At 58.5% G+C, this 25,015-nt stretch overlaps 9 protein-coding genes across 9 annotated transcripts; 5 read left to right on the top strand and 4 right to left on the bottom strand.

Annotated features, from left to right (window-relative positions):
* Positions 1-564: 564 nt before the first annotated feature.
* Positions 565-3,360, top strand: VDAG_01854 (uncharacterized protein; the record flags this gene model as incomplete). The annotated part of the gene is made up of 2 exons (XM_009657883.1): positions 565-1,996; positions 2,054-3,360. The coding sequence occupies 2 exons, from the start codon at positions 565-567 to the stop codon at positions 3,358-3,360; spliced, it is 2,739 nt and encodes a 912-aa protein (XP_009656178.1).
* A 1,573-nt stretch (positions 3,361-4,933) lies between these two features.
* On the top strand, positions 4,934-6,330 carry VDAG_01853 (uncharacterized protein; the record flags this gene model as incomplete). Its single annotated transcript, XM_009657882.1, has 2 exons — positions 4,934-4,997; positions 5,450-6,330. The coding sequence occupies 2 exons, from the start codon at positions 4,934-4,936 to the stop codon at positions 6,328-6,330; spliced, it is 945 nt and encodes a 314-aa protein (XP_009656177.1).
* Positions 6,331-6,679: 349 nt separating this feature from the next.
* VDAG_01852 (SnodProt1) lies at positions 6,680-7,300 on the bottom strand (the record flags this gene model as incomplete). Its single annotated transcript, XM_009657881.1, has 3 exons — positions 6,680-6,865; positions 7,000-7,169; positions 7,240-7,300. The coding sequence occupies 3 exons, from the start codon at positions 7,298-7,300 to the stop codon at positions 6,680-6,682; spliced, it is 417 nt and encodes a 138-aa protein (XP_009656176.1).
* A 1,643-nt stretch (positions 7,301-8,943) lies between these two features.
* VDAG_01851 (uncharacterized protein) lies at positions 8,944-9,500 on the bottom strand (the record flags this gene model as incomplete). The annotated part of the gene is made up of 2 exons (XM_009657880.1): positions 8,944-9,144; positions 9,261-9,500. 2 exons carry the CDS (start codon positions 9,498-9,500, stop codon positions 8,944-8,946), a joined length of 441 nt encoding a protein of 146 aa, XP_009656175.1.
* A 1,157-nt stretch (positions 9,501-10,657) lies between these two features.
* On the top strand, positions 10,658-11,929 carry VDAG_01850 (homoserine kinase; the record flags this gene model as incomplete). Its single annotated transcript, XM_009657879.1, has 3 exons — positions 10,658-11,078; positions 11,180-11,478; positions 11,582-11,929. 3 exons carry the CDS (start codon positions 10,658-10,660, stop codon positions 11,927-11,929), a joined length of 1,068 nt encoding a protein of 355 aa, XP_009656174.1.
* A 3,966-nt stretch (positions 11,930-15,895) lies between these two features.
* VDAG_01849 (uncharacterized protein) lies at positions 15,896-16,675 on the top strand (the record flags this gene model as incomplete). Its single annotated transcript, XM_009657878.1, has 2 exons — positions 15,896-16,170; positions 16,229-16,675. The coding sequence occupies exons 1-2, from the start codon at positions 16,024-16,026 to the stop codon at positions 16,673-16,675; spliced, it is 594 nt and encodes a 197-aa protein (XP_009656173.1). The 5' UTR covers positions 15,896-16,023.
* Positions 16,676-17,015: 340 nt separating this feature from the next.
* On the bottom strand, positions 17,016-18,506 carry VDAG_01848 (Poly(A)+ RNA export protein; the record flags this gene model as incomplete). The annotated part of the gene is made up of 3 exons (XM_009657877.1): positions 17,016-17,634; positions 17,715-18,166; positions 18,240-18,506. 3 exons carry the CDS (start codon positions 18,504-18,506, stop codon positions 17,277-17,279), a joined length of 1,077 nt encoding a protein of 358 aa, XP_009656172.1. The 3' UTR covers positions 17,016-17,276.
* Positions 18,507-19,954: 1,448 nt separating this feature from the next.
* On the bottom strand, positions 19,955-21,333 carry VDAG_01847 (uncharacterized protein; the record flags this gene model as incomplete). The annotated part of the gene is made up of 2 exons (XM_009657876.1): positions 19,955-20,681; positions 20,759-21,333. The coding sequence occupies 2 exons, from the start codon at positions 21,331-21,333 to the stop codon at positions 19,955-19,957; spliced, it is 1,302 nt and encodes a 433-aa protein (XP_009656171.1).
* A 1,244-nt stretch (positions 21,334-22,577) lies between these two features.
* VDAG_01846 (ethanolamine-phosphate cytidylyltransferase) lies at positions 22,578-24,250 on the top strand (the record flags this gene model as incomplete). Its single annotated transcript, XM_009657875.1, has 3 exons — positions 22,578-22,993; positions 23,058-23,829; positions 23,897-24,250. Exons 1-3 carry the CDS (start codon positions 22,713-22,715, stop codon positions 24,248-24,250), a joined length of 1,407 nt encoding a protein of 468 aa, XP_009656170.1. The 5' UTR covers positions 22,578-22,712.
* Positions 24,251-25,015: the final 765 nt, after the last annotated feature.

Genomic DNA, 25,015 nt, shown 5'->3' with positions numbered 1-25,015 from the left:
ATTCCCCTTTGCTTCGAGCCCGTTGCTGTCGCCCCTAGTTGATCAGCCCATGCGCATACGGGGTGTGGACAGCTTCCTCTTCCAATCGATATACTAATTCGTCACTTCAGAATCTCTTGCAGCTCTGCTGTCCACACCAGTCTTTCGCGACTTGTCCTTTCTTTTTTTGTTCAATTCTAACTAGTTACCCGACGTCAGCTCCCCGACCTTTTCGTTCGTTCATTGACCTGTCATCAACGGTTCGGCAACCTGACCGTCATACCAAGTTGCGTTCACGTCGCACAACCACTCGTTTGAAAAACTTCGGCCACTCAAAATCCATCCGTCAACCAGTGCAGAGTTTGCTGCCGGTTGCAGGCCCGCTGCGTCGAACTAGCGACCACAGCATCCTCGTCTGCGCCCAGCGCACACGACCAAATTTACGCCAATCTGCCACTCTCAGCCCTCGGCGACAGTACGGGTCACGACATATGCAACCGCAGAATACAATACCGCATGTTCCAGACAAAACGAAGTAGACAGCCCCGCGTTCGGAAGGCAAATCGCAGTGCTGGGGAGTACTAAATGAGTCAACCGCGCTATGGAAGAGATATGGATGGGCCGGCAGTAGGAGGGTCAGCACGGAGGGCCGGAGATGGTGTACAGGCCGGCGCACCCAGGAACAACAACTACGCATCGCCCATCCAGCCGCAAGGCACAAGAGACCAAGGACCGAACATGTCACCGAACACATCCCCACGACGCCAGGCCGGCGCATCCAGTCCCAGTCAATCGCGGATTCCACGGCTTCAGGGACAAGCCTCGCAAGGCAGAGATGCCGGCGGTACCGGGCTTATATCACGACCTACTCCGATCCCCCAATGGCCCTTGCCGGGTCCCATACCATCCCCGGTCACCTCGTCCGGTTCTGCGCCATATAAGCCGCCTCCGGGTCGATCGCAGCCTCCGCAACGCCCTCCACGCCCAAGCCAGGTGCCCTCTATTCTCGACAGTTCCCGTGTGCAGGACCATACACCCGTCTTCCAGTACAATGCAAGGGATTCGACTCAAAGCCAGGACCTGTCAGGCTCCGTACCTCCCACGCCATCATCGAGGCAGACGCAATCGACAATCTCGTCTGTTGGTTCCATCCCTGACTTTCCCATGCCCGACTCTACAAGTCAAACGCCTGGACTCGCGCCGCCGAGGAGAAGTGTCGGGCTTGGCCCGCCACCGTCCTCAAGGAGAGGAGACTCATCGTTCTATTCAAATGCCTCATTCGTCTCGCCGATCCCCGAAGAAAGCCCTCGCTCGCGTTCGCATGGGTCTTATGCTTCGAGTGCTGCAATCCCCGAAAGCTGGGGCACGGAATCGCCAGAACCCAGCCCGGCCTATCAAGATAGATTCTTCGAAGATCCAATCACCGAAGAGGAGAGCTTCAGATCACAGGATGATGATGGTGATGAAAGCAAACTTGTGAGAAGCGCCAGCATCGGCAAACGAGGCAAGCCTGCCATTGTCATGAACCGCGGCGTCGGCGGAGAGTCATCCATGCCCGCAGAGCCGTCGCCGGCTGCGCTGCGACCTGCGCCAACGCCCGTACAGGGGCCCGGATACCCGTTCCAGACGGGCACCGGTTTCCTCGACGTCTCATCGAGTTCTTCGGGCGCTCTGCCAACCATCAAGGCGACGGCCAGCCCTCCTCCGCTGACGGCAGACGCCATGCTGGGTGCCTTCGCCGCCGCCAGTGCAGCGGATCCCGCAGACATCAGAAGGGCCACGCCGTCGCCGCGACCCTTCAGTCGGCTGTCTGCCATTCGACGGCCGCCCAAGCTCGGACTTGATATCGACTCGGTCCGAGAAATGGAGGCGCGAGGCAGCATGACCAGTCTACCTGACCTCATCAAGCGTGCAACACGACTCGCTGCGATGATGGACCGAGGGAACCGACCCGCGAGCAGGTTCGACGACCATGGCAGTTGGCCTGACGAGAAGAGTATGGAGAAGGAGATGTCTGGTAAGTCGACCCAATTTCCATCCTCAGCCCTTGGCTGATTGCCGAACGAACGATTAGATGACCAACACCGATCCGGGTTCTCAGATATGCTGGCGGCATTCCCTCCGCCTGCAGCGACGCCAGCCCCTACTCGTCAGAGTCGCGGTAGCTGGTTCAGGAGATCCACTTCCTCATGGCCGCTGGCCCCTGATCGGATCCAGACGCCACCCCAGGCGCGACGTCGCGGTATGACGGAGATCACGTATGCGGACGGCGATAGCTCAGAGGACAAGAAGAAACGCAGGCGTTGCTGTGGCCTCCCCCTCTGGGCTTTTATCCTTCTTGTGGTACTGCTCCTCGGCATTGTAGCGGCTGCCATCGTTGTGCCACTGCACTTCTTCGTCTTCAACAACAGCGGTGGAAACAATGCTCCGCCAGAGCCGGCGCTGACGAGCTGCGAAGCCCAGCTTACCTGCGAAAACGGAGGCACCAATGTCGTGGCGCGCAATGTGTGCTCGTGCATATGTACCAACGGCTTTACGGGGTCGACTTGTGCTGTGACCGGTGCGACAGGATGCACAACGACGAACCTTGTGCTCATGGCGGCTGAGGGCAACATCGGCAATGTGACGCTGGGCCAGGCCATCCCACGACTGATCCAGCAGGCGCAAACCAACTTTACCATCCCGTTGATGGGCACAACTATCCTTGCCAAATTCAACCAAGAGAGTCTCTCGTGCATCGCGCAGAACTCGCTCGTTACCTTTGATGGACGCTCAACCCGTACGGGCGGCGCCAACTCGGAAGTCGTCATTGATAACGACAATGGCATCGACAACAGCGGCGGTACAGATCAGCCAGCTGCATTCGAGCAGATTCCCTTCCTAACTATTACCCCTCCGTACCGTGTCACGACTGTGGTGACAGGCACGGTCACGGTGACGACAACGATCACGGCGTTCCCACAGGATCCGCCGTCGACGATCACGCCGGCGCCGGTGACGCCGACCGCGCCCACGACAACGTCCAGCCTTCCCTCGCCGACGGCCACGTTCATGGTGACGGAGGAAGTGCTCGATTTCGCCCGAGCCGTGGTTCTCTTTGTCCTTCAGGAGCGAGACCTCCAGGTGGCAACAGCGTCGCAGACATCGCTGCAGCGGTTCTTTGCGCAAGCCAGCAGCGGCAGCCAAAACACCAGGGACGGCGTGACACAGGAAATGGCGGCGAGCTTGGGCCTCGCGGACGGAATCACGGTCGATCTCGTCCACTTCCTCGTCAACGTTTCGTCGAGCGGGACCTCGGGAGGTTCGAAAAGGCGATGGGTGGCGGAGGAGGCCATTGACCAGCTTGGTCTGGCGCACATACTGACGACCACGGCGAGTTGAGGACGAGATGTGCGAGGTTGTATCAAAGTCAGAATCCGGACTCTGTAGGCTACCCCAAGACGGGTGGCACTGTATATAACTACGAGACGGAAGCACCTAATGAGGTCACGAGCAGGTCCTGTCCTTCTCCCGCGGCGCGGACAGGACACAAGTGGAGGAACGCAAGGGATGGAGGGGGCACATGTGCAAGACTCCGCGATGGCTGCTCAGTCATGTTGTATAATAGTTGCGCCGTTTCTTCGTTAGCAGTCTGGTCTAGTGCACGCTAAGAGGAGAGGAGGATCAGAGGAGAGTTAGCTCAGAGGATAGTTAGCTCGGAGGGAGAGTTAGCTCGTGAGCGAGTGGAGGGTTTATTATTCTGCGAGAGGGGGCGAGGGTGAAAGGGCGCCTCTATGGGGGCTGCGGCCATGTTGTATGTAGGGTTTATACGAGTAGAATAGGACCGGACCAACGGCCTCGGTGAAGGTCAGAGAAAAAAGGTCATGTACGAGCATGCTGTGGACCAGTGAGGGCCTGTGAGGGCCTGTGAGGGCCTGCGAGGGCCTGCGAGGGCCTGTGAGGAGCTGTGATGTAGAATTGCGTTCTTTTCCCGGTCTTGTTGAGAGTGGCCATGAGAGCGATGTGCGCCCGGGATGCAGTGCACGAGGATGGGGCCAGCGGCAGCAAACCAACTGCAGTGCACTTGCATAAGGTACTCACTGTGACAAGGCACCTATGAGCGATGAGTACCTGTCCCTAGGTGCCAGGCAATGGAGGTCAGGGGGTTTATCTTATCAGGTCAAGCTAGTGCATTAGCGCGTCTGAAGTTGGGATCCCCCCGCCCCTGGACCCCTTTGGGACCCTTTTCCTTTTTTGCGGGCCCCCCCCCCCCCCCCCCTCTTTGATCTTCCAAGTGTCCCTCAGGTCCAGCTCGCCTCTGATTCGGTCTCACGGCCCAGCACGTCTCCCAACGATCCATCCATTGGGAGTCTCATCCCTGGCTGCCATCGCATTTTCAGCCATGTTCGAAACACGAGCCTGCCCCCTCCCCCGAGTGTGAGGGTTGGATGTGAGCATGCTCCTCGCCGCCAACACCGCCCTCCTCGAAGCTTACCTCCTGCGTCTGGGACCACTGCCACGTCGGTAGAAGCGAGGGCACCCACAAGCAAGGGAAAGGGGTCAGCAACCACAGCCGAGTCGACGGCGGACGTGGAGGCAGGGATGAGATGGTCGAGTGGGAAAATGGCCGCTACTCGCTCGACCTGAAAGACGCCATGCCTCTTCCTAGCACCTCCTCACGCACACTACCAGTTGAGGGAAAATAGCCATCGATGGGCGAGCACACGCTACTCGCACAGAGCAGCCAAGCGGCGAGGCTGTGCGAGGCGTCGTGTCGATGGGGGAAGGGGCTGTTCAGGCAGAGAAGAGGCTGTTTGAGACAGGGGAGGCTCCATGTCGGACCTGCGCAAGCGGAGGCTCGCTACGTCGATCATGTGGGGTCTTTCACCTCTACTTGGAGGAGAGACTTGGAGGAGAGACGAATGCGGGAAAAGGCTGTTTTGCGTTCTCGCACGCCTTTTGGGGGGGAGGAAGCATGAGGAGGCTCAGCGTACCTGGTTTGGCTGGGACTGGGACTGGACTGGGCCTCCTGGCGATCGGTATCCCCACCCGCCATCGGACGACCGACCTGCTTCTTGTCTCCCTCTCCATTCACTCGACGCTGCCCCTCTTGGTTCCCCTTCCCTTTCTTCATCCACATTCCAATCCTATTCCTATTCTTACATCACTTCACCAAACCACGACGCGCCTGGAGCCATTGCTTTCGTTTCTTCTGTTCGCCGCCTCGGTCGCTGTTCTTCTTTGGCCCAACCGCCGTTCGCTCGCTTCTTCTGCTTCTGCTTCTTCTTCCTCTTCGTTTGCTTCTATCCATCTGTTGGCCCCTGCCGTCCATTCCCTGCTCTTGACGAGCTCGTTTGATTTGATACCAATACATCTGCTTGACAATTCAACGCGAACACTACCACACCAACGACGCGACTGGAAACCCCGTGGTCCGACTTGAGATACCACATTTTGACTGAGACGATCTCTGTACTATCATTAGCTACAGTCTCGGAGACAACCTTCGAGAACAACACTGAAGACGAGTCATTGCAACTCGCCACGACCCAAGAGCCGACTACACAGGCCAAACACCAACACACCACACTCACTATGGATTATACACGCCAAAATGACGACCCGTTTGTCGACATGCCAGCAATGCCCTCGCCAACCCGCCAGTCCGCCGTTCCAGCACCCTTGAAGATGGACTACGTAAACAAGGCCTCATCCACGCCCTACGCCCATGGCTCTCCATCCTCCCCTGAGACGTCACCGCGACCTCGCCTCGCCGTCCACACAACAGCAGCGAGCACGAATGGGACGGCCCCGCTCCTGGCTCTACAACCACCACCCCCCCGCACGCCGCCCGCGTCAGACCGCCCCTCGACGCCTCCGAAGCCGTTTGTCGAGCTCTGGACCCCGGACAGCCCCTCCGCCGCCCACCCAGGCCTGCCTCCGCCTCCAGCTCTGGCCTACGATCCACCTCTCACTCGCGCCCGCACGCGCAGCAATGAGGACGCGGGCTCTGTCTACTCGGCCTCGCCCTTTGCCGACACCAACTCCCTCTACTCCTCCGACGGCGGGTACTCGCCGCCCCGCAAGCAGCAGGAGGCCAGCCGATCGCGCCTCGCTCTGGTCCTGGGACCGGGCTCTGGAGCCGGTGCGTCGGCAAGGGGAGAGCACTACCGCGGCTCGCTCGAGACCGGGTCCCTGCACGAGGGTAAAGCCGTCGTTGCATCGGAGGACCTGGCAGCGAGGCGGCGGAGGGGACAAAAGGTGAAGCTTGGGGCGTGGGCATGCGCCCTTGGCGTCGCGTTGGTCCTGCTCGTGACTCTGGGCGTCGGCGTCGGCATTGGCGTCATCCGCGGCGCCGCGAAAGAGGAGTAAACCCACGAGGGCTCCCGGTTACCTTTTATGACATTTCTGTATCATTATGAAACGGGGCGGGCTGGGTTTTCTGGACAGGCTGGATGGGGGGATCTGACAGGTGCCAGTGGTCTACACAAACACTGGCCGGTATGGCGTTCTGGAAATGTTCAATTCGTTCATCTTCGTTCAAACTCGTGTCTGCGTCGCGAATGCATGTTCACCTATGAGAATTGCGTCCTACGTCTTGTACTCGTGGCGAACGAACTCAAGTCCCTTCCTTACGACCTAGCTCTCAATCCCTCTCATTACGAGTAAACTACGTGGTCCGAACAACCCCCAACCCAGCGTCGCGCAACGCCCCCAATTTCTACAGACCGCACTCGGCAACGTCAACCTGCCTCGCCGACGCCTCGACGCGCCCCAGCTGCACCGCCTGTCCATTCGTGAGGGCATTAAGCGCATCCAGCGCAATGTTAAACCCAGCGAGCGCATGGTCCACAGCCAGCACGTGAACGGTGCGCCCACCGTACGCAAGCTCCCAGCAGGTACCGCACTATCCACGCGTCAGTCCTCGCTCGGCAAGACGGGGTCCATCCCCCACATCAAGGCACCAGCACACGCCTCTCTCGTCTTGGACACTTGAACAGCATAGAGGGGGGGCAGGGGCCAAGGCACGGAAGGACTCACGTTCGGCGAGTTCCAGCCCGCGAGGGCCTCGGCGCCGCCAATGTAGGGAAACCCGGCGGCCTGGCGCTGCGCCGTCCAGCCGTAGCGCGTCGTCAGGCCGTTGGCGCCGTCGGAGCAGCTGACGGCCGAGAGGGGGCGGTCGCCGTCGTCGTAGCCCGTGTCGTAGGAGACTGGAAGCGGGTTCGGTCAGTCTTGCGTCGGAAAGGAAGAGGCCGAAAGCCGCGGGTGCTGCCTTCTTACCTGTCACCGCCGAGGCCATGGCTGCCATGGACGAGATGCCGAGAAAGTGGGAGATGTGCATGGTCTCGTTGGGTGGGGATGATGATGTCCCGGGTAACGAGGTGGATGCTGGATATACAGAGGAGGGCTGAATATGTAGAGGAGGGCATGACAGTCTGCGGCGACGGCTCAGCCTTTTACTACCAAACCGCTCGCCATCTACGTAGGTACATGTCATGACATTACATGACATGACCACGGCGCATGTCTTCGTGACGTTGTACGCCTGCGTCTGAACGGCCACCGTCCACGTCCCGCCAGCGCACGTCGTCGAGAGCCCGAGCCGCGAAGCCCCCCTCCAATGGTGACAACCAGGTCGGCAGTCGCGGGGAATTTACCCCTCTAACCCACGCCTCCACTCCTCGTATCTGTACCGACGATCCCGTCCTCGCCAACGAGTGGAGTCCCGCCTTCGAATTCAGCGTGGGCAGCGTCGCAGAGCAGCAGAGGGGGGATTCCGTTTGACACGTCCAGGAGTGGGTGGTGCTCGAAGCGCGGCATCAACGGCAATATCCGGACAGTCCTCGATGATACGGCCGTGGACGCGGGCGGTGGTAACCGGCAAGCGGCCTGGCGGCCGTCAAGGTGGCGCCAGCTGGCCGGAAGCGGACGCCGTGGTTGGATCGGGTTCGGCGGGGCGGGGCGAAGAGCAGAAAAGGGGCAACACGCATCGCTTCACATGTGGCTGCCAACCACATCGGGGTAGGCGAAGTGGCCGCGAATCGCTCATTGGGTTTCTTGTTTTGTGCTAGTATGTAGGAAAACGAACGAGAATACGGGCTGCCACTCAGCACAGTAGCACGCAAACGGAAACGTCCGAAAGCCTCAGTCTCTGTGAAGCTGCCTAATAACTTGGATCCACCCGCATAGATGGGCTGTCCCAACAGGCAGAGAGAAAGTTGACGGCCTGATCAGATAGATTGTGACGGCATCAAATAAACACGATGAATGAAGTAGCAGAAACTGGGAGTGGGAAAGCGGGACAAGTGACCAAAAGGCGGAGGATGCCCCACCCAACCAGAGCCGAGCGGGGAGAAGCATATCTGCGCGGGCCATTCAAGTTTCAAGCTCGATCGCCAATCGTGTCGTTTGGATGGCCAAGGCGGGTCATGTCCAAAACGGTCGAGGCATGTACGTTGACTGACAGGTATGAGAGTCTTTGGGTGTCAGCATCAAACATGCGAGCCCTTTGTAGGCCGGCTCATGGGAAGCAGTAGCCAATTTCGAAAGAGAAAGACAAGGATATATAGATCGCAAACATCGATACAAGCCAGTAGATGTGCCACGCTTGCTCCAAACGCCTGCTCCCATGAGTTCTAAAAAGGAGAAAAAAAAAGGAGAAGAGAGAAATCCCCGGCTCAAGTCACTCCGGCAATCATCGCCCTGGAAGGGGGGTCAATCACGCCTCTCAATCCGTTGTTCGAGGCGACAATGACGAGGCGGCTTCATCGGCCACCGTTCTTGCCGTCCTTTCGCCGATCCAGGCTGGAGAAACCCGCCAACGATTTGTTGTTCCGCTTACGACTGGCGTACACCAGCCCGCAGACGTTACAAAGCGTGCCAGGCCCATCGGGTCCTGGCCGCCATTCGGGGGTCTGCACTCTGTTGCACGCATGGCACACGAACCGAGCTGCGTTGCGCTGTGGGGGGAGGGAAGGCCATGGGTCAGCAGGTGGCGCGGGGTGATGGGACGGGACGGGACGGGACGAGACCTACACTGGAAGAGTAGACACCGCCCTGTTCTATGCGCGAGTTCCTGCGGTCGTCCCTCTCCTCGGCCTTGCGCAGCTTTGCAAGAGTGGGCAGGAGACCGTCGCTGTAGACCTGGTGGGCATACGGATCGGGATCCGAGGGGCTTGAGCGATTCTAGCCGGGGCGGGTGCATGTCAGTCACCAGGCATCAGCGGTCGACAGCCATCACCCGTGACTCACGGACGACGAGCAGGCGACGAGAGGGGGAAAAACTAGGGGTTGGCCCGTACCTGGTGGTCTTCGAGCTGGGCCACCGACGGCCTCGACGATGAGCCGCGCTTGGAAGAGGATCCACGCTTGGAGGAAGATGCACGCTTGGAAGAGCTCCGTCGAGAGGAGCAACCGGCTTGATCGTAGGGGCCGGGGTCCTGGGGCGAAGGAGGGTCATGGCGGCGGCGAGTTGGGAGAGACGAGTCGGTGATGGCGCGTGGAAGGTCTCTGTTGTTGGGCTGCTGGGTGGGGTTTGTCATTGATTCGCGGCCCTAGGCGTGGCCATCTGTAAGGACGTGTCGGTCGAGTTGGAGGGCGGGCGTTGTGCTCATCAATGCCTGATGAGATGGCCCTTGCGCTACGACGATGGCGCTGTTGACTGGGAGTACTGATGATGGTGGTGGTGGATGTTGTGTTGGCTGGCGGTACAGGTGGGAAGGCAGGCGGTGCAGGAGGTAAGGCTGGCCGATAGGCGGTATGCTCGTTCGGTGTGCTGAGGATGCCTGGAGCGGAGAGAAAACGGGGGATGCAACTGCCTACATAAGCAAGGTATGAGACGGTCGTGTCGAGAGACAGAGACCAGGATACGCCGTGAGCGACTTTTGCAGCAGCGAGAAGGGGCGGAATTGAGAGAATGATGGATGATCTTGGTCGAGGACAGAGAACATCAAGACAGCCAAGAGGCAAAGAAAAGGGTCTCGCGCAGGGTGGGACTTGGGGGTGGGCAGATCGAGATGTGATGCGATGGAGGGGGAAAGCAGGATGGGAATTTGGCGAATGAGAAAGACGGTGCGCCGGAACCAGACGAGATGGGAATTTCGTACGGGAATCTGATGTTGTTCCTGGGGATGACGTCGGGCAGTGACGACAGTGGGGACCCTCGCTCCGTCTCTTTTAGGTCTTTCAGGTCTTTTAGGTCTTTTAGGCCTTTTAGGCCTTTTACGTCTTTTAGGTCTTAACGGGGGAGGGGCGACGAGAAATGCCATTTTGGCCCACAATCCCATGCGCCATGGCTCCGTGACGCTGAGTACGGTGGGCGGTATGCTGTCTACATCTACTAGGTATGTACATTTAGCTTGCTGATAGGGAGCCAGTGGAACCTGAGTCACCGCCCCTCAAGATCCTACGGGTCCAACCCGACCCCTCCTGCCGTGTGTTGCCCTGTGGCTGAAGCTCCGATGATCGGGCTGCTCCCGAATTTTCCAGCCACGATCAGGGACACCGACACACTCACTCACTCACCAATGGCCCTGCTCACTGACTGGTCCTGTGTGTGATAGACGACGACCAGCCCCAGAACTGCCGACCTACTCAAGGCATCTCGACCATAGCGAGCATCATCCGCCGTCAGGGACCTCGGGCACTCGTCACCTCATTCGCTCGTCCAACCCCTATCATCGTCACCACCATCATCACCATGGAGACCTTCGTTATCAAAACCCCCTCGTCCTCCGCCAACATCGGCCCCGGCTTCGATGTCATCGGCCTCGCCCTCTCCGTCTACCTCGAGCTGCACGTCACCATCGACCGCGCCCGCGCCACCTCGGCCGAGCCCCTGAACTGCCGCATCACCTACGAGGGCCAGGGCGAGGGCAGCGCCGACATCAGCCTCGACCCCTCCGTCAACCTCATCACGCGCGTCGCCCTCTACGTCCTGCGCTGCCACGGCCAGCGCATGTTCCCTGTCGAGACCCATGTCCACATCAAGAACCCCATCCCTCTCGGCCGCGGCCTCGGCAGCTCCGGGTCCGCCGTCGTCGCCGGCGTCATGCTCGGCCGCGAGGTCGGCCACCTCGACCTCGACCTCGACCGCCTCTTTGACTTTTGCCTCATGATCGGTGAGTCACCCTGTCCCCTCTCCTTCAGGAATCCTCCCAGGAGCCCTCCCTGGAGGGACCCCGCCTTATGGCCCGTTGTTTCTCACGCCCGATGCGCACAGAGCGCCACCCCGACAATGTCGGCGCCTCCCTCTACGGCGGCTTCGTCGGCACCTACCTCCGCCCCCTCGCCCCCGAAGACACGCAGCGCATCGAGATCCCCCTCGCCGAGGTCCTGCCCGCCCCGGCCGGCGGCGTCGACACGGGCGAGACCCCGCCCGCCCCGCCCCACGGCATCGGCCACCACATCAAGTTCCCCTGGGCCAAGGAGATCAAGGCCATCGCCATCATCCCCAACTTCCAGGTGCCCACCCACCTCGCCCGCGAGGTCCTGCCGCCGCACTACACCCGCCCCGATGTCGTACGTCTGTCCTTGCTGCTGCTGCTGCTGCTCCTCCTCCTCCTCCTCTTCCACCTTTTCGTTCTCTTGTGCCTCGCTTCCCCTGACTGACGTGTCCGCCCAGACCTTCAACATGCAGCGCATCGCCCTCTTGCCCGTCGCCCTCGGCACCTCGCCGCCGGACCCGGAGCTCATCCACCTCGCCATGCAGGACAAGATCCACCAGCCCTACCGCCAAACCCTCATTCCCGGTCTCAGCGAGGTCGTCGAGTCCATGTCGCCCAGCAACCAGCCCGGCTTCCTCGGCGTCTGCCTCTCCGGCGCCGGCCCCACCATCCTCGCTCTCGCGACCGGAAACTTCGAGGCCATTGCCAACCGCATCATTCAGACCCTCAAGGACGCCAACCCGAAGCAGATCGACTGCGAGTGGCGCATCCTCGAGCCCGCCGAGGGCACCCAGGTCATTCGGTAGGTGTCTGGTACGAGATCACAAGGGCTGGTGGTCTACGAGAAAAAAAGCTTGGACATCCCTGCAAGGGGGAGAATAAGAGCAAGTCGGAAAAAAAAAGCAAAAAAGACTTAGAATAATACCCGTTTACCATGCCGCTGTTGCTGATGCCGCCGCTGTTTGGCATCTTTGACAAAGACCATAGATTTCCTTCCTGCCCGCCCGCCCACAACCGTCTTCACATCTCGTCAGTAATGGTCTCACCCGACAGCCGCCTCTGCTGGCTCTGTTGGTGACGCCGGTCCGCAGCTATCCTCTCCCTAAGCTCCCGCACGCGCACTTCGAAGCCCACGAGGTTCCACACCTCATTACCGGCGGCACGCCCTCGGGGCAGTCCGTAAGATGCGTGTGCGTAGTCCTCTTGCGCGCTCAGATTCGGGCACGGGTCTCGGCTGGGAAGCCCAACTTGCTCCTGCGCAAAGCTTTCGGCCACGGAACCGGCGAGAGCTGCCTCGGCTGCGTTGCCCCTTTGCACGAAGCGGATGGCAAAAGCTCCCGCAAAGACCGACGCGGTCCCGGCCCTGTGGATATACTGATGACCGCCCGAGGTGTGGAACGTCGGCGTCCAGGATAAGCCACCCTCTTTGGTGGCCACCAGATGTTTTTCGTCACTGCGCACGAGGATGATGCCCTTTCCCGAAGGTCCAATCTCCCCGACCATGAGCGTGCCCACGTAGCCCTCGATCGCAGCCTCGTCTACGTCGCCCTCGGAACCAAACAGCATTGCCAATGTGTTGGGGCTGAAGGATGCAATGTCGGCGAGTGGTAGGGCCTGCTGCAAATCGTATAGAGACAAGTTGCTTGGCTCCCAAACGACGATCGGCTTGGATTCCGTCTTGCATCGGACCGCCAAGTGAAGCCAGCTTTTCGAGCTCGTGCGTAGCTCGAGTGCACTGCCCACAAAGTGAAAAATAGCAGCCCCTAGGAGAGCCTGCAGTTGGGCTTGTGCGGGCGAATGCCGCCCTCAGACCCCAGAGGTTGCTCAGACTCTTCTTCTTCTTCTTCTGCTGGCCCGGGTTTGATGCCGCCTGGGCTCGATCCTCGACCAGGGTGGCCGACACGGTCGTTACACCCCAAGATCGCATCGTCTGTACCGTCTGATCCGATGGGCCATTCCAAGCCTCGTGGTCACCTGTGATGAGAAAGACGTTGGCGGCATCCCTGCTTCCCAGTGCCATGCGGGCTCCGAGCGTAGCTGCCGGCGAACCACATGGATTAGCAATCAGGCTTGTTTGCGCGCGAACGCCTGGCTGTGCGTACCCTCAATGTCCGCCCCAGTTGGGACGCTGCTGAGGGGTCCGCCTGTGGCAGTGCCCTGGGCAGTGCGATGAGCGAAGGATACAAACATGGCAGCCTCCTCTGCGGCGAAGGGGCTAGGTGCTGGATATTGCTAGTTGATCGGATGGTAAAGACAAACATGCTATCATGATTCTTGGCGAACCAAGAAATCGCTGTGCCTAATCAGATGCAACGAGGCGATGCAGAAGAACAGGGCACTCCCATTCTGAACCAGGAGCGAACAACGCGAGACTCGATCAAGGCGCAGACGAATGAATCACCAACTCGCTCACGGGAAGCTCCTTCACGTGTTGGTCGCTTGTCGCTGGCCGACAAGCGACCTGTCGTTGAGCTGCTCACACGGCCCCAGGCTGCCCCAGAAGAGGCGGGGAAGGAGGGAGGCCCCTCCAACTGCCCTCGACAGGAACGGCAGTTGTATTCGATCTTTGGAAAGCTCGACGTCTCATAAAAAGGGGAAGAGACCGCAGATGTGTTGCCTTGATTCTCCCGACGCTCTCTTCCGTAGGTGTATTGCCAAGTTTCTCAGAGATGACAAGATGGCGATGCTTGGCATGGTTCCAGGGGCGAGTCAAGGGCAGGGAAGTCCAGCTGAAATGGTTCGAGTCAATTGGGGGGTTGTGAGATGGAAGCCCTTGGGCCCATGCGACAGGTGCTGCAGCTTGTGCAGCTCTTGGAAGCAGCGCCTCGAGGGTCCCCAGCCGTGTTGGAGCGTGGTGGGGCTGGAAGGCAGTGATGAAGGCAGTGATGGCCCGGTCAAGGGCTGAGCTTCCTGCCAACCCCGCCGAAAATAGCATCAACGAACACAGTCCCTTCATTGAGGGTGCTTGTTGATCGACGAGTGACGGAAGGCCGCCTCCCTGACTTGAGAGAGCGCGAGGTCCACGCAGGGCTCTGTCTCAACCCTTGATGTTGTTCTGCCAAGCACTGAAGCGCGCCAGAGCGGGCAGATGTATAGGCGAGAAACAAGTCAGGTGTAGGGTTCGAGACAGTGCATAGCATCACTGTGTCAACAACAGTGATGGCATGTCACCAATACAGGCCCTCCCTCGACCTCTCCACCTTCTGGCCCAGCCTTGTCGAGGCTCAACGATTCATAATGAACCCCAGAGGGGCACCGGGCACCACTCACACTCCCACATTTCAGAATGGCCCGGTCTCGCAATCTTATCCGTCAGGCGGGCAGGCCATCGGTGAAAATGAACTACATGTACACTCACGGTGTGCTTCCCGTGCCTCGCGCATGGCTGCTCCAAAACGCAGCCTACATGTACCATGTAGATCTGGCGGTGAGCGAGTGCGCGCATCGAGGTGAAGCACATCCGTCTTGCCGCTCGCTGTGGTATGGTGTGGTGTGGTGTGGTGCAATGTGTTGTACCTCGTGGTCCCCCTTCTCTCTGGTGCCCCCGTGCCGAAGATGCCCTGCTGCATGCATACTGGGGAGCCAAGGTGCTTCGCTTCCCGCATGCGCCTGCATGGCGGCAGGAGGTACTGCTCGCCACGGATTGGGGCTGGGCTGATCCACAGGTTGAGTTGTTGTTGGATCCAGGCCAAACCTAAAGAGATCTGACCGCCCCAGGTGCCGGCGCCGCGGCAGGTCCGGGCCCCGCACCTTGTGGCCCAAGCTCCTCAACGTTTGGTTTGGTGAGGACCCCTGGCCGCGTGCTGCTGGTGGTGCTGGTGGTGCTGGCGGTGCTGGCGGTGCTGGACTCGACAGCGCCGCAACAAGCGGCAGGGGGTCCCTCCCCAAACCAACGACTCAACAGCCCCTCATTTTACATCGAAATCATGCGGTCAGGCGATCATCGCTGAGGCGATGAGGATAGGGGTCGCTGTGCTCTGATGATGGAGCTCCGGAACGCAGGCAGGCAGGCAGGCAGGCAGACAGTGCGTGTGCGCCCACACTCGTCAGCACATCTACCTATCTATCTGTTGGTAGGCATATCGCATCAAGATGATTAGCCTCCTGGAATTCGTTATCACGCCTGCATTCTCGTCCCATTATCTCCCTATCTGTCTCCCGCTGTAAAGAAGAGCAAGGTGGTGGTTCAGATACAGGCAGGCCTGCGTTCCATGCCACCACATCTCATGCAGCATGCTGATCCGTCGAGCTCCTGATTCGTGTGGCATATTGCGTCCTTCAGTACCACCTCAGTACATCAGCACATTATGCTGCATTGAATCTCGTTGCGCTCCGTGCCCGTTCGCACAGTGACGTGAGATACCTACCTACCCAAGGTAGGTGGACTTGGTCCGTCACGAGAGGCAGAAGGACGATGCACACAGAGTCAATACGTACATGTACTGTACACGTGTGTGTTGATCAGGTCCCAGTGGGCCAAGCAAGCCTCCTCATCCCGCCTCATTCTGCCGCCCTAGTAGATCAGATCAGGTACCTTTCAAGGAGGCGGCAGTGGGCGTTGTTCGATGTCTCTCCCCACCCCCTGCGCCTCCGCACCGCACCGGAGCTCCGGGTCAAGGTCTCGCCCACCCTGTCACCCATGGAGAGCAGAAGCAAGGAGCTCGCACCAAGCCGTCCACCTCCCGCCTCAAGATATATCTACCCGCACCCTTCCTCCCGCCGCCTGCCCCGGGCCTTTCGTGCCTTTGCTTTCCACTGACCTTGCTCTCTCACACACACCACCTGCCACACTTCAACCACCGCGGATCCTACCCAGCTCTGCCATCAACTCTGCCATCAACTCTGCCATTCAACAAACCCAGCATAGTCATATCTCCAGCAATCACAGCATCCCCAAGTCATGTCTCGAATCACCGCCCCCGTCTCCAAGCTCACCCGTTCCATCAACTCGGCCGCCAACAGGGGCCTCATCGATAGCCACTACTCTCATGGCGCCGTCCTGATGCCCAAGTACGCCGAGCTCCTCAAGAAGAGCCCGGAATCCGATGTATGTCGCCCTCGCCCTACCCAGGACAAAGCTTTGTTGATCTAACCCACAACGCCAGCACCACGCCCGCTCCATCACCACAACCCACCGCCCAACCCCTCAGCCTCAACCCTCCAAATCCCACCCGCGGCCCCTCATGCAGACCTTCTCCTCGCTCTCCGCCGCCACAGCCTCCCCCGGCGCCCCCACCATCGACGCGACCCTCTTCGCCTTCCCCTCCTCCGTCGGCGCCGCCCTCTCCGACGCCTTCTACGCCCGCATGCCTCTGCTCCCCGACAGCTTCGCCCGCCACCGGCCCGAGGCCCCCGAGGCCCGTCCTCTGACGCCCGAGATCAGCGTCGTCGCCGCTGACCCTGCCAACGCCCTCCCCGTCGCTGCGCTGACCGAGGTCGAGGGCATGGGCGTCGACGGCGTCGAGCTGCGCTTCGCGCACGACGCGGAACCCGCCGAGCAGGAGTCGAGCATGTTGACGAATCTCTGGGGCACCATGGAGAGCCGGGCCTGACGAGACCTCTCTCTGCTCTCAACAGCGCTTGATTGGTCACGCGGACGGCGGCGGTGACTTGCGAATGGCATTGGCTTTTCTGTAATCTCTCCCTATTGAAAGGGGGGAGGAATCTTTTTGGATCCATTGGGTGCACACGAGGGGGTAGGCAACCCGGGATATCGTGATGTTATAAGATGGGTTCTTTTATAGGGGGAGTTAACTTTCACGAACAGTACCCACACATATCTTACTTTAATTAGAATGCTTCACAATGAGCGCACCTGACGCAGCATGGCATTTTTTCTGCTAGACTTTTGACGATGAATAACTTGACGCTACGTGGAATCTTCCGAGTTGAACCGTTGCAGAAAATACCATTTGCTATCGAATTCATTACGTGACCCTGTATTTTTCTGTGTGATCAATGCGTGCCATTTGGTATCACACGCTCCTGAAGAAGCCCCCTTCTCAAATCAAACCACCGCAACGTTCTCAACTCCCATCTGCACGTGTGGAGAGAGAGAGAGCAAGGAGGACTCTTCTAAACATTTCCGTGGCTGCACTCTCTGTCTTCTGATCCCGTCATACACTCACGCCCATTCCGCCATACTGCGGCCCCTTACCGCTTCTTCATTGTGGGCCTGGGCTTGCACTCATCCTGCTGAACGGGGTGGAGCATGACCTTGGTCTGCAGCTGTTGCGTGTTGTGTTGGAAGCCCTTGGACCAGTCGTAGCCCACGGCGTAGGCAAAGATGGAGCCGTTCTTGTTGAACTTTGTCGACGTGATGCTTCCGCCGACGTTGGGGTAGCCCTTGAGACGGTGCTTGGCGTCCTTGTCCCAGAAGTGGAACGTTCCGTCCGAGCCGGCCGTGCTGAAGGTGCCGTGCACGGGGTGGAAGGAGATGTCGTTGACGGCGAAGACATTGGTGATGTTGTTCTGGGGCGGGTCACGGTGGCACTTGAATGAAAAGTTTAGGCTTTTGGTGGGAAGACCCGTCAGCGGGGGAAGTCCTGGGCGTGAACTGAATAACGAGGAAAAACCAGAATCGCGACATACCTGCTGTCCTTGTCCTCCACATACTGAATGGCGCACCGGCCCTCGATACTGCCGATAGCAAAACCAGCGGCGTCGGTGAAGCAACTCACGACACGCGTCTGCCACTTGAGAGGGCTCTGCAGCGTCTTGTAAAAGGTCGTCGGGTTCTTGAGGTTGACAATGTTGATGTAGCGGTCCGCCGTGCCGATGACAAGGAGGTCGTTCTTGACGTCGAGCGAGTAGACGCGGTCCTGGCATTGCAACGTCGCGGCGGGCGCCTGCTGTCGCATGTCCCAGTACTTGACCGTCTTGTCCCACGAGCCGGACACGACCATCTGGTTGCCGCTTGATTCGAAAAAGCGCACGCTGCGCACCGGCTGATCGTGCTCGCCGACCTTGACTTCCTGCCGCGAGCCGAGGTCGCAGCACTTTACGACCTTGTCTGCGCCGCCGGAAATGACCTTTGTGCCATCCTACAGAACTGCGAGTCAGCTAGGCCACGAACAACCTCCGCAAGGGAGGGACCGCGACAGAGGATAGACGTACCTTGGAAAAGTCGACGTTGAAGACGGGTCCCTCGTGGTCGTATGCGTGCCTTCCTTCGCTCTGGCCGTTGCCCGTGACCTCGTATATCCTGACCTTCTTGTCCCAGCTGGAGATGGCGAGGAAGTCGTTGGTCTGATTTGTGGCGGGGGAAAAGGCAAGGTCGGAGACGGTATCTTCGGGCGGGTTGCTCAAAGCGACATCCGACTTAAGGTCGCCGACGGTGTTGCTGGCCGACGAAGACGACGCGCTGCCGAAAAGTCCAGACATGGTGTCGGTCGAAAGTGTTGTGGCTTGTGTTCCGATCGAGGGACCTGGCGGATGGTTGGTTTCCTCGTTTGGTTGTTGCAAGGTTCAGATCACTGAGATCAGAAGGGTAACACAGGCGAAGGTGGGTAGGCGCAACGCGTCGCAGATGGGACCTTGAAATACGTCGTCCTTCGTTCCTGGCCAGGAAGCTCGAGGTGAAGGCAGACAAGGCTGGTCGAAAAGAGCTTCATGGCTAGCCAATCAAAGAGCGCAATTACCTCCAGCAGGCACCACCTGGCTGCCTGTCCACTGGCTGCCTGTCCATTGGCTGCCTGACTTAAGGTACCAGGTACAGAACCAAGAGAACCTACCCCACCGATTCTGCCGATAGACGCACGTCCCTTCTGCAGGCCCTTTAAAAAAAAGTTCAACAACCAACCTAGCACTGGAATTTCCTTCCTCTTCAACCCCCCTCGTCCAACAGATCGCCATTCGAAGCTCACAAACAGAGACACTCTCCGAGCGTCTCAATCCTCTTGCTTTGGGAGAAAGTCCCCGGACACGTCTTCTCCTCACGGAAGGACATTGCGGAAACGCGCCGCCACAGAAGCACTGCGGCTGACCTCCCGGCCCTGTCCTCAGTCAGTCCTCCTCTGCCCTGCCCCGCCGCTACATCGGTCAGGCTTTTCTCGCTCGGAGTCTAGTCGGGTAGCCTTGAGACCTCATGGACGAAGATATGAGTCCGCGCTCTTGGCCGCTTGATTGGATCCTCCGTGAGAGGAAGGTCTGTTCGATGGCGGGGTAGACGTGGGTGTCGATGCGTGCTGTGGGCGCCAAAGGGGCCTGGGAGGGTTTTTCGTCGAGCACGATAGATATGCGATCGCCCGGCCTCACCAGCTGGGAGTACTCGATGGGGCTCATTCTTGGCGCGAGGGGGGTTCACTGCAGTCATGGCTGTTTCCGCCGCGAGTTGCCCGCTCGTCTGGAGATTTACCTTTTCCATCTCTCTGGGGACTTCGCAGGAAGTCTTCCTCCAGTATGAGCGATGCTTCTCGCGGCGCGGAGTCGTGGCTGTTTTTGGGGGCGTGTGTTGAAGTTCTACATGATGAATATCAATAGAGTCAAGCACTGACGGTGGAGTCATCAAAGAATGGCCGCCCTTGTGACGACAAAACATTGCGTTATGGTTTCTGAAAGAACTTCAACAACACCCCTTTATCTAGTCATCTCAGTCATTCATTCCGATTTCGGACTGGTGAGCCTTGCCGGTCGAGTACCATCAAGTTGCTCGGCAAGCGGACCATGCATGACTGGTGTGCCTGGTCTCTACTGGACTGTCTATGTTGTTCGGTCGTAAGAATCAACTACTGAAATGAATCAACAACTCATGTGTGGCATGTGGTATTTGAAACGTAAAAAAGTCTAACGCCAGTTGACTCCAGCCTTCTATCCAAGTCGCACAGTGCTCATCACATCAGTCCTCCTAGCACCACTTTACTGATGTTCGCCATCTCTGTTTTGACATGAGCCCTGCTCTGGTCCTCGAACTCCTTCACTGCACCCTGGACGATGATCTTGCGCACCCTACCATCGACCTTGGCGAACAACTCGCCTACTGGCGCTGTGGCGACCGCAGGGGTGGGCATCAGGCTGAGTAATTTTGTGTATGTGTCAATAAGCACGTCGCACAGCGTCGCGAACGTCTCAAAGTAATCGGGCTCGAAAGGCAGCGCTGGCGTAAGAAGGAGTGTGTACTCTTCGCCGGGCAAGAGGTCTGTTTCGCTGTGCGCAAAGTTGACGACGTTCGCATTTTGCGTGCCACCGATTCCTCCGCTCATGCCGTCATCCATGGGCACGCCAATGTCGTTGGCGCCGCTATTGCTGCGTCTCGACTTGCCAACGGGACCCCGGCGAAACATCTGCGGCAGCCGGGCGCGTGACAGCGAGCTCGACGACGAACCGGCCTCGCCGTGTAATTGTTGAAAGGACTCGAACTCTTGAAGAAGGACGTTGAGACTACGGAGAAAGTCGAGTGGTGTGTTCGAGTTGAGGTCTGCGACTGTGGGTAGCGACAAGCCGAGAAGGAGATAGTTGGTGGCGCGTCGCGCGAGTTTTCGAGGATCAAAGTACGGGAATCGTTGAAGGTCGCTTCGTTCAAAGACGACAGTGTTAAACCAGTAAACACGCGATTCGTGTCTGTCATCTTGTATGTTAGCTTTGCTGTCGCATTGCAGACATTTTTATCGTGCCGGCGAAATCCAAAGGCGACTTACGCCTTACGCAGGTACTCCAGAGTCGCCATGCGCTTCTTCGCGAGCTCTTGAATCTGAAGGTGAACAACGGCGGCCTCGCTGCCAGCCCACATGCCAGCATTGGCGCTGAGGGGCGCCGCCAGCCTGTCGTTCATGCTGCTCTGCCCGGTGGGCGTTCTGCCGAGCATCTTGGAGAAGCTGTCGGCGCTTGCCGGGCTTTGTATGGCATCGGTGTCCTTCGAGATCTTGGCAGCGGCAGCGAGCGCAAAGTCCGGCAGGGCGGGAGGTACTTTGCTGTCGGTGACTATAACATTGAAACCGCCTCCTGAGCTGCTGTTCGCGCGGCGCTTGGATGTTTTCGAGGGCGAGCTGAAAGACGTCTTGCGGCCAAAGGATCCTTTTCGGTCTTTGGTGAGGGTATTATGTTGCGACAATGGCGGTGGCGGTGGCGGCGGCAGCTGGGAGGAGGAAGAGGACGAGGGAGGGTCGCCAGATGCGGTCCCAGGACGGGACTTGGTCGTTGAGGAGGACGAGAAGAAGGAGCTCGAGAAGAAGGGCGTGCTGCTGCTGGTGGGTGTCGTGCCAGACTTCTGCATGTCTCGAGATTGGTGCGGGCTGGCCTCCCACGTTTAGAGCAAAGACAGGGGAGGCTTGCTCGTGGGCAAGCGTGGACGCTGACGTCGGGCCTGCGCGCTTCCAGACGGGCGGGCGTCGAGGGGGTGGTCGTCTGGGCGGCCACCTGATGCGATGCAAGTCCAGATCTACTGCAGGTTCGTCGGACGACCCTCGAATCGGTAGGCAGCAAGCGGCAGCAGGGTAGCGCTCCTCCACCTTGTCTTTCACTAGATTGCAGGCCGAGGTGCTTCGCACCTATCAGGACGTAGAATAACGTTTGCTGGAATGGTCGTAATTTGCGCAAGGACGTCGCTAGAATACTGGCGACTTGCGTGGGTGGCGGATGGTCGCGACAAGCGCAGGAGTATCGTCAGGCAAAGAGGGTTGGTGACTGAACATTGACGTTTCTCAGGGGTTGACAGAGCTGTCGAGCATTGCCGGCGATTCGTCGAGTAGTATTTCGTGACGGAAGAGGGGGGGGTTCGAGAAGAAGGACTGGCTGGATTCTTTCGTCTGATCAGCGGATGGATGGATGGATTGGCCCCAGTGTCGGAGCATTGCTGAGGGACGAGATTACCCCACTCCACGAATTCAGGGTGCAGCAGCGACTCCAAAGAGTTGAACAGACGGCGCTGACTCAATCCTCAGTGGTACGCTACTGCCGCCGTAGCCCGACAATTGTCTGTAGCTCTCTTGCCGAAGGTGCCTAAAAAGGGGAGGCTTTCACGGGCAGTGTAAGGCACATGAAGTCAGCCACCAGTCTTCTTGGACTTTTGGTGGTTCGGCCTGTCGATCTGGTGCAGGACATTCAACCGGAGTGCACATGGCCATGGCCATGCATTGCCGTAAAATGGGCATGGCTTGATGTTGATGGCTGGACAGGTCAATCCATCAGGTACCCAATGGGTCGAGCGTTGGACCACAACGAGATCCTGAAGTACGACGACAAGGCATGAAGGAGCGAAACCCTCACACAGGTAGGGTACCTACTCGAGGTACCTGTTTAAGTAACAGAAAAACAAGAAAGAGATGCTCCTGAGAGCGAGCAGTAGCCCCGGGGCGCTGTGTTGTCCAGTGCCGTTGCAAGAGCGACTCGTCGGTGCACCTCAAGTAGGCACCCAGGCAGGTACCCAGGTAGGGATTGCCCCTCACTGATCGCCAATTGCCAATCACTGAGAGGATGGCACCGACAAGGCCACCACCCACACCGTGGCCTGCCAGCATCAACTGCTCTCTGGCTGCCTTCATTTCCCGGCCCCTGCGTCCACAAATTCAAACAACAACCGTTTGTCTTGCATGCGACACGATACCTTTTCCTCTCGGCATTTCTCGACCCACGTATACGATTTCAGGCCGGAACATGACGGCGTCCGACCCTCAGGTCCCGCCTGGAGACGCGGCTCCCCAGGTGTACGAGGAGCGCGTCTGGATCGATGGCTGCTTTGACTTCTTTCACCACGGTAACCTTTCAACCCGCGAAACCGATCCAAGAAGTAATGTGTTTTCTGACCATACACTCCAAGGACATGCTGGAGCCATCGTGCAAGCCCGCCAGCTCGGTAGTGAACTGTACATAGGTGTCCACTCCGATGAGGCTATTCTCGAGAACAAGGGCCCGACGGTCATGACTTTGCAAGAACGGTTCGTTTGGTCTCTCCTCGACAGATCGTTCAGCGCTTGAAAGTGCTCTGCTGAACCCGCATAGCCTATCCGCTGTCGACGCCTGCCGCTGGGTGACGCAATCCATCGGGCGAGCCCCCTATGTCACGCAGCTGGACTGGATCACACATTATGGGTGCCAGTACGTCGTCCATGGCGACGACATCACTTCTGACGGCGACGGTGAGGACTGCTACCGCTTCGTCAAGGCTGCTGGTCGATTCAAGGTCGTTAAGCGCACGCCCAGCATATCCACGACGGACCTGGTCGGCCGAATGCTTCTCTGCACCCGCACGCACTTCATTAAGTCGCTTGAAAAGCGACTGCGTGGCCAGGAGGGTCATGGCACACCAGATGAGATCAAGGCCGAAGGCGAGGCCATGACGGAGCGGATGAAGCTGTACGCGACGGACGAGACCGGCAAGGCCCCGGGCGTTGATGTTTGGTTCTGGTCCGCCTCGGCCGAAGCCAGGGTCGAGGCGAATACGGAGGAGAAGGGCACATTTACGCAATTCCTCGGAGGGACAGGTCCCCGTCTTGGCCAGCGCATTGTCTACGTCGACGGTGGTTTCGACTTGTTCTCTAGTGGACACATTGAATTCCTGCGTCTCGTATGGAAGGCTGAGGAAGATCTCGCCCGCGCAGACGGCTGGTACTCGGAGCAGGCCACGAATGAGCGTATCGGCAAAGGGGGCGACTACCCACCCGTCTATGTTGTTGCCGGAATACACGACGACGAGGTCATCAACCACTGGAAAGGCATCAACTACCCAATCATGAACCTCTACGAACGGGGGTTGTGCGTCTTGCAGTGTCGAGTAAGCCGCATTCTCTTCCGATGCATTCTCTTCACCTGGAAGATCATTTGCTGACAAGCGTCCCTAGTACGTCAACGCCGTGGTCTTTGGGGCGCCGTTCACGCCCACCAAGACATATCTGACCTCGCTGCCATGGGGCACGCCGGATGCCCTGTACCACGGTCCAACTGCGTTCATGCCCCTGACATATGACCCGTACACGGCAGCAAGAGAAGTGGGCATCATGAAAGAAATTGGCGCGCACGAATTCTCTGAAGTCAACGCCGGCACTATCGTACAACGCATCATGAAGAGTAGAGATCTATATGAGGCCCGGCAGCGCAAGAAGGGTGTCAAAGCTGAGATGGAAGCAGCAGCTCGAGAACGCGAGTTGCTGGAGGAAGAACAGCAGGAGAAGGAAGCTCAGCGCGCTGACGCATGAGCACATGAAACCCGAGCCTAAATGGCCAGGCGATGTTGCAGATGAGCACGCACAATTCAACCACGGCAGATGCCAACAGCAGGTTGTTTCACAGCCTGCTAAGATGAACCATTTAAACATGGTTTGGGGTACGGCATGGGCGCCCCTTGGTTGAGCCCTTCAACGGGAACGGCCTTCAACAGGTTCCACACCGAGCGGGTCTGGAAAGAAGTTGTCCGGAGAGGACTGATGACGCACCGCAGAAACAACAAAACACGGGTCACTCGCCCTCGCTAAACGTTTAATTCATATCAGCATCTTCAAGTTGCCATTCAAACTTGTATTCATTGCCTGTCAAGCTCTGCATCTTAGATTGAGACTGAGAACGTTCAAGCGTCAGACAACGCCAAGATCTGTTCACAAGTTAGATGGCTGGCTGTTGTATGCAAGGGACACATCCACCGACCTTTCAGATTTGCACCCTAAAGGTCCCTCGAAAACTTTGGTCATGTACCCTTTTTCAACGCAAGACAATCACCATCTCGTGCCGGTGGGCGACATTAGATGGAAATTGGCTTTCTAGGGCGGGCTATTGATGGTATGATCCAGAAGTAGATACATTGTATGCTATGCTCACATTTTGCAGCATTAGTCCCCATATCACGGACGCCTACTTTCTGATCATATTGTTTAGGTAAAGACTGTGTGGGATTTTATTCTTTGATGTGTGAAGACTGTGCAGCGGTCTCTCATGGTAATGGCTGTGGTGTGTTGCGTGTGAGTCAA

This window comes from Verticillium dahliae, genomic scaffold (genome assembly GCF_000150675.1).
Source record: "Verticillium dahliae VdLs.17 supercont1.3 genomic scaffold, whole genome shotgun sequence".
In the NCBI taxonomy this organism is placed as follows: Eukaryota; Fungi; Ascomycota; class Sordariomycetes; order Glomerellales; family Plectosphaerellaceae; genus Verticillium; species Verticillium dahliae.
Note: the sequence above shows the minus strand (reverse complement) of the source record. Positions and strands in the feature narration are given on the sequence as shown.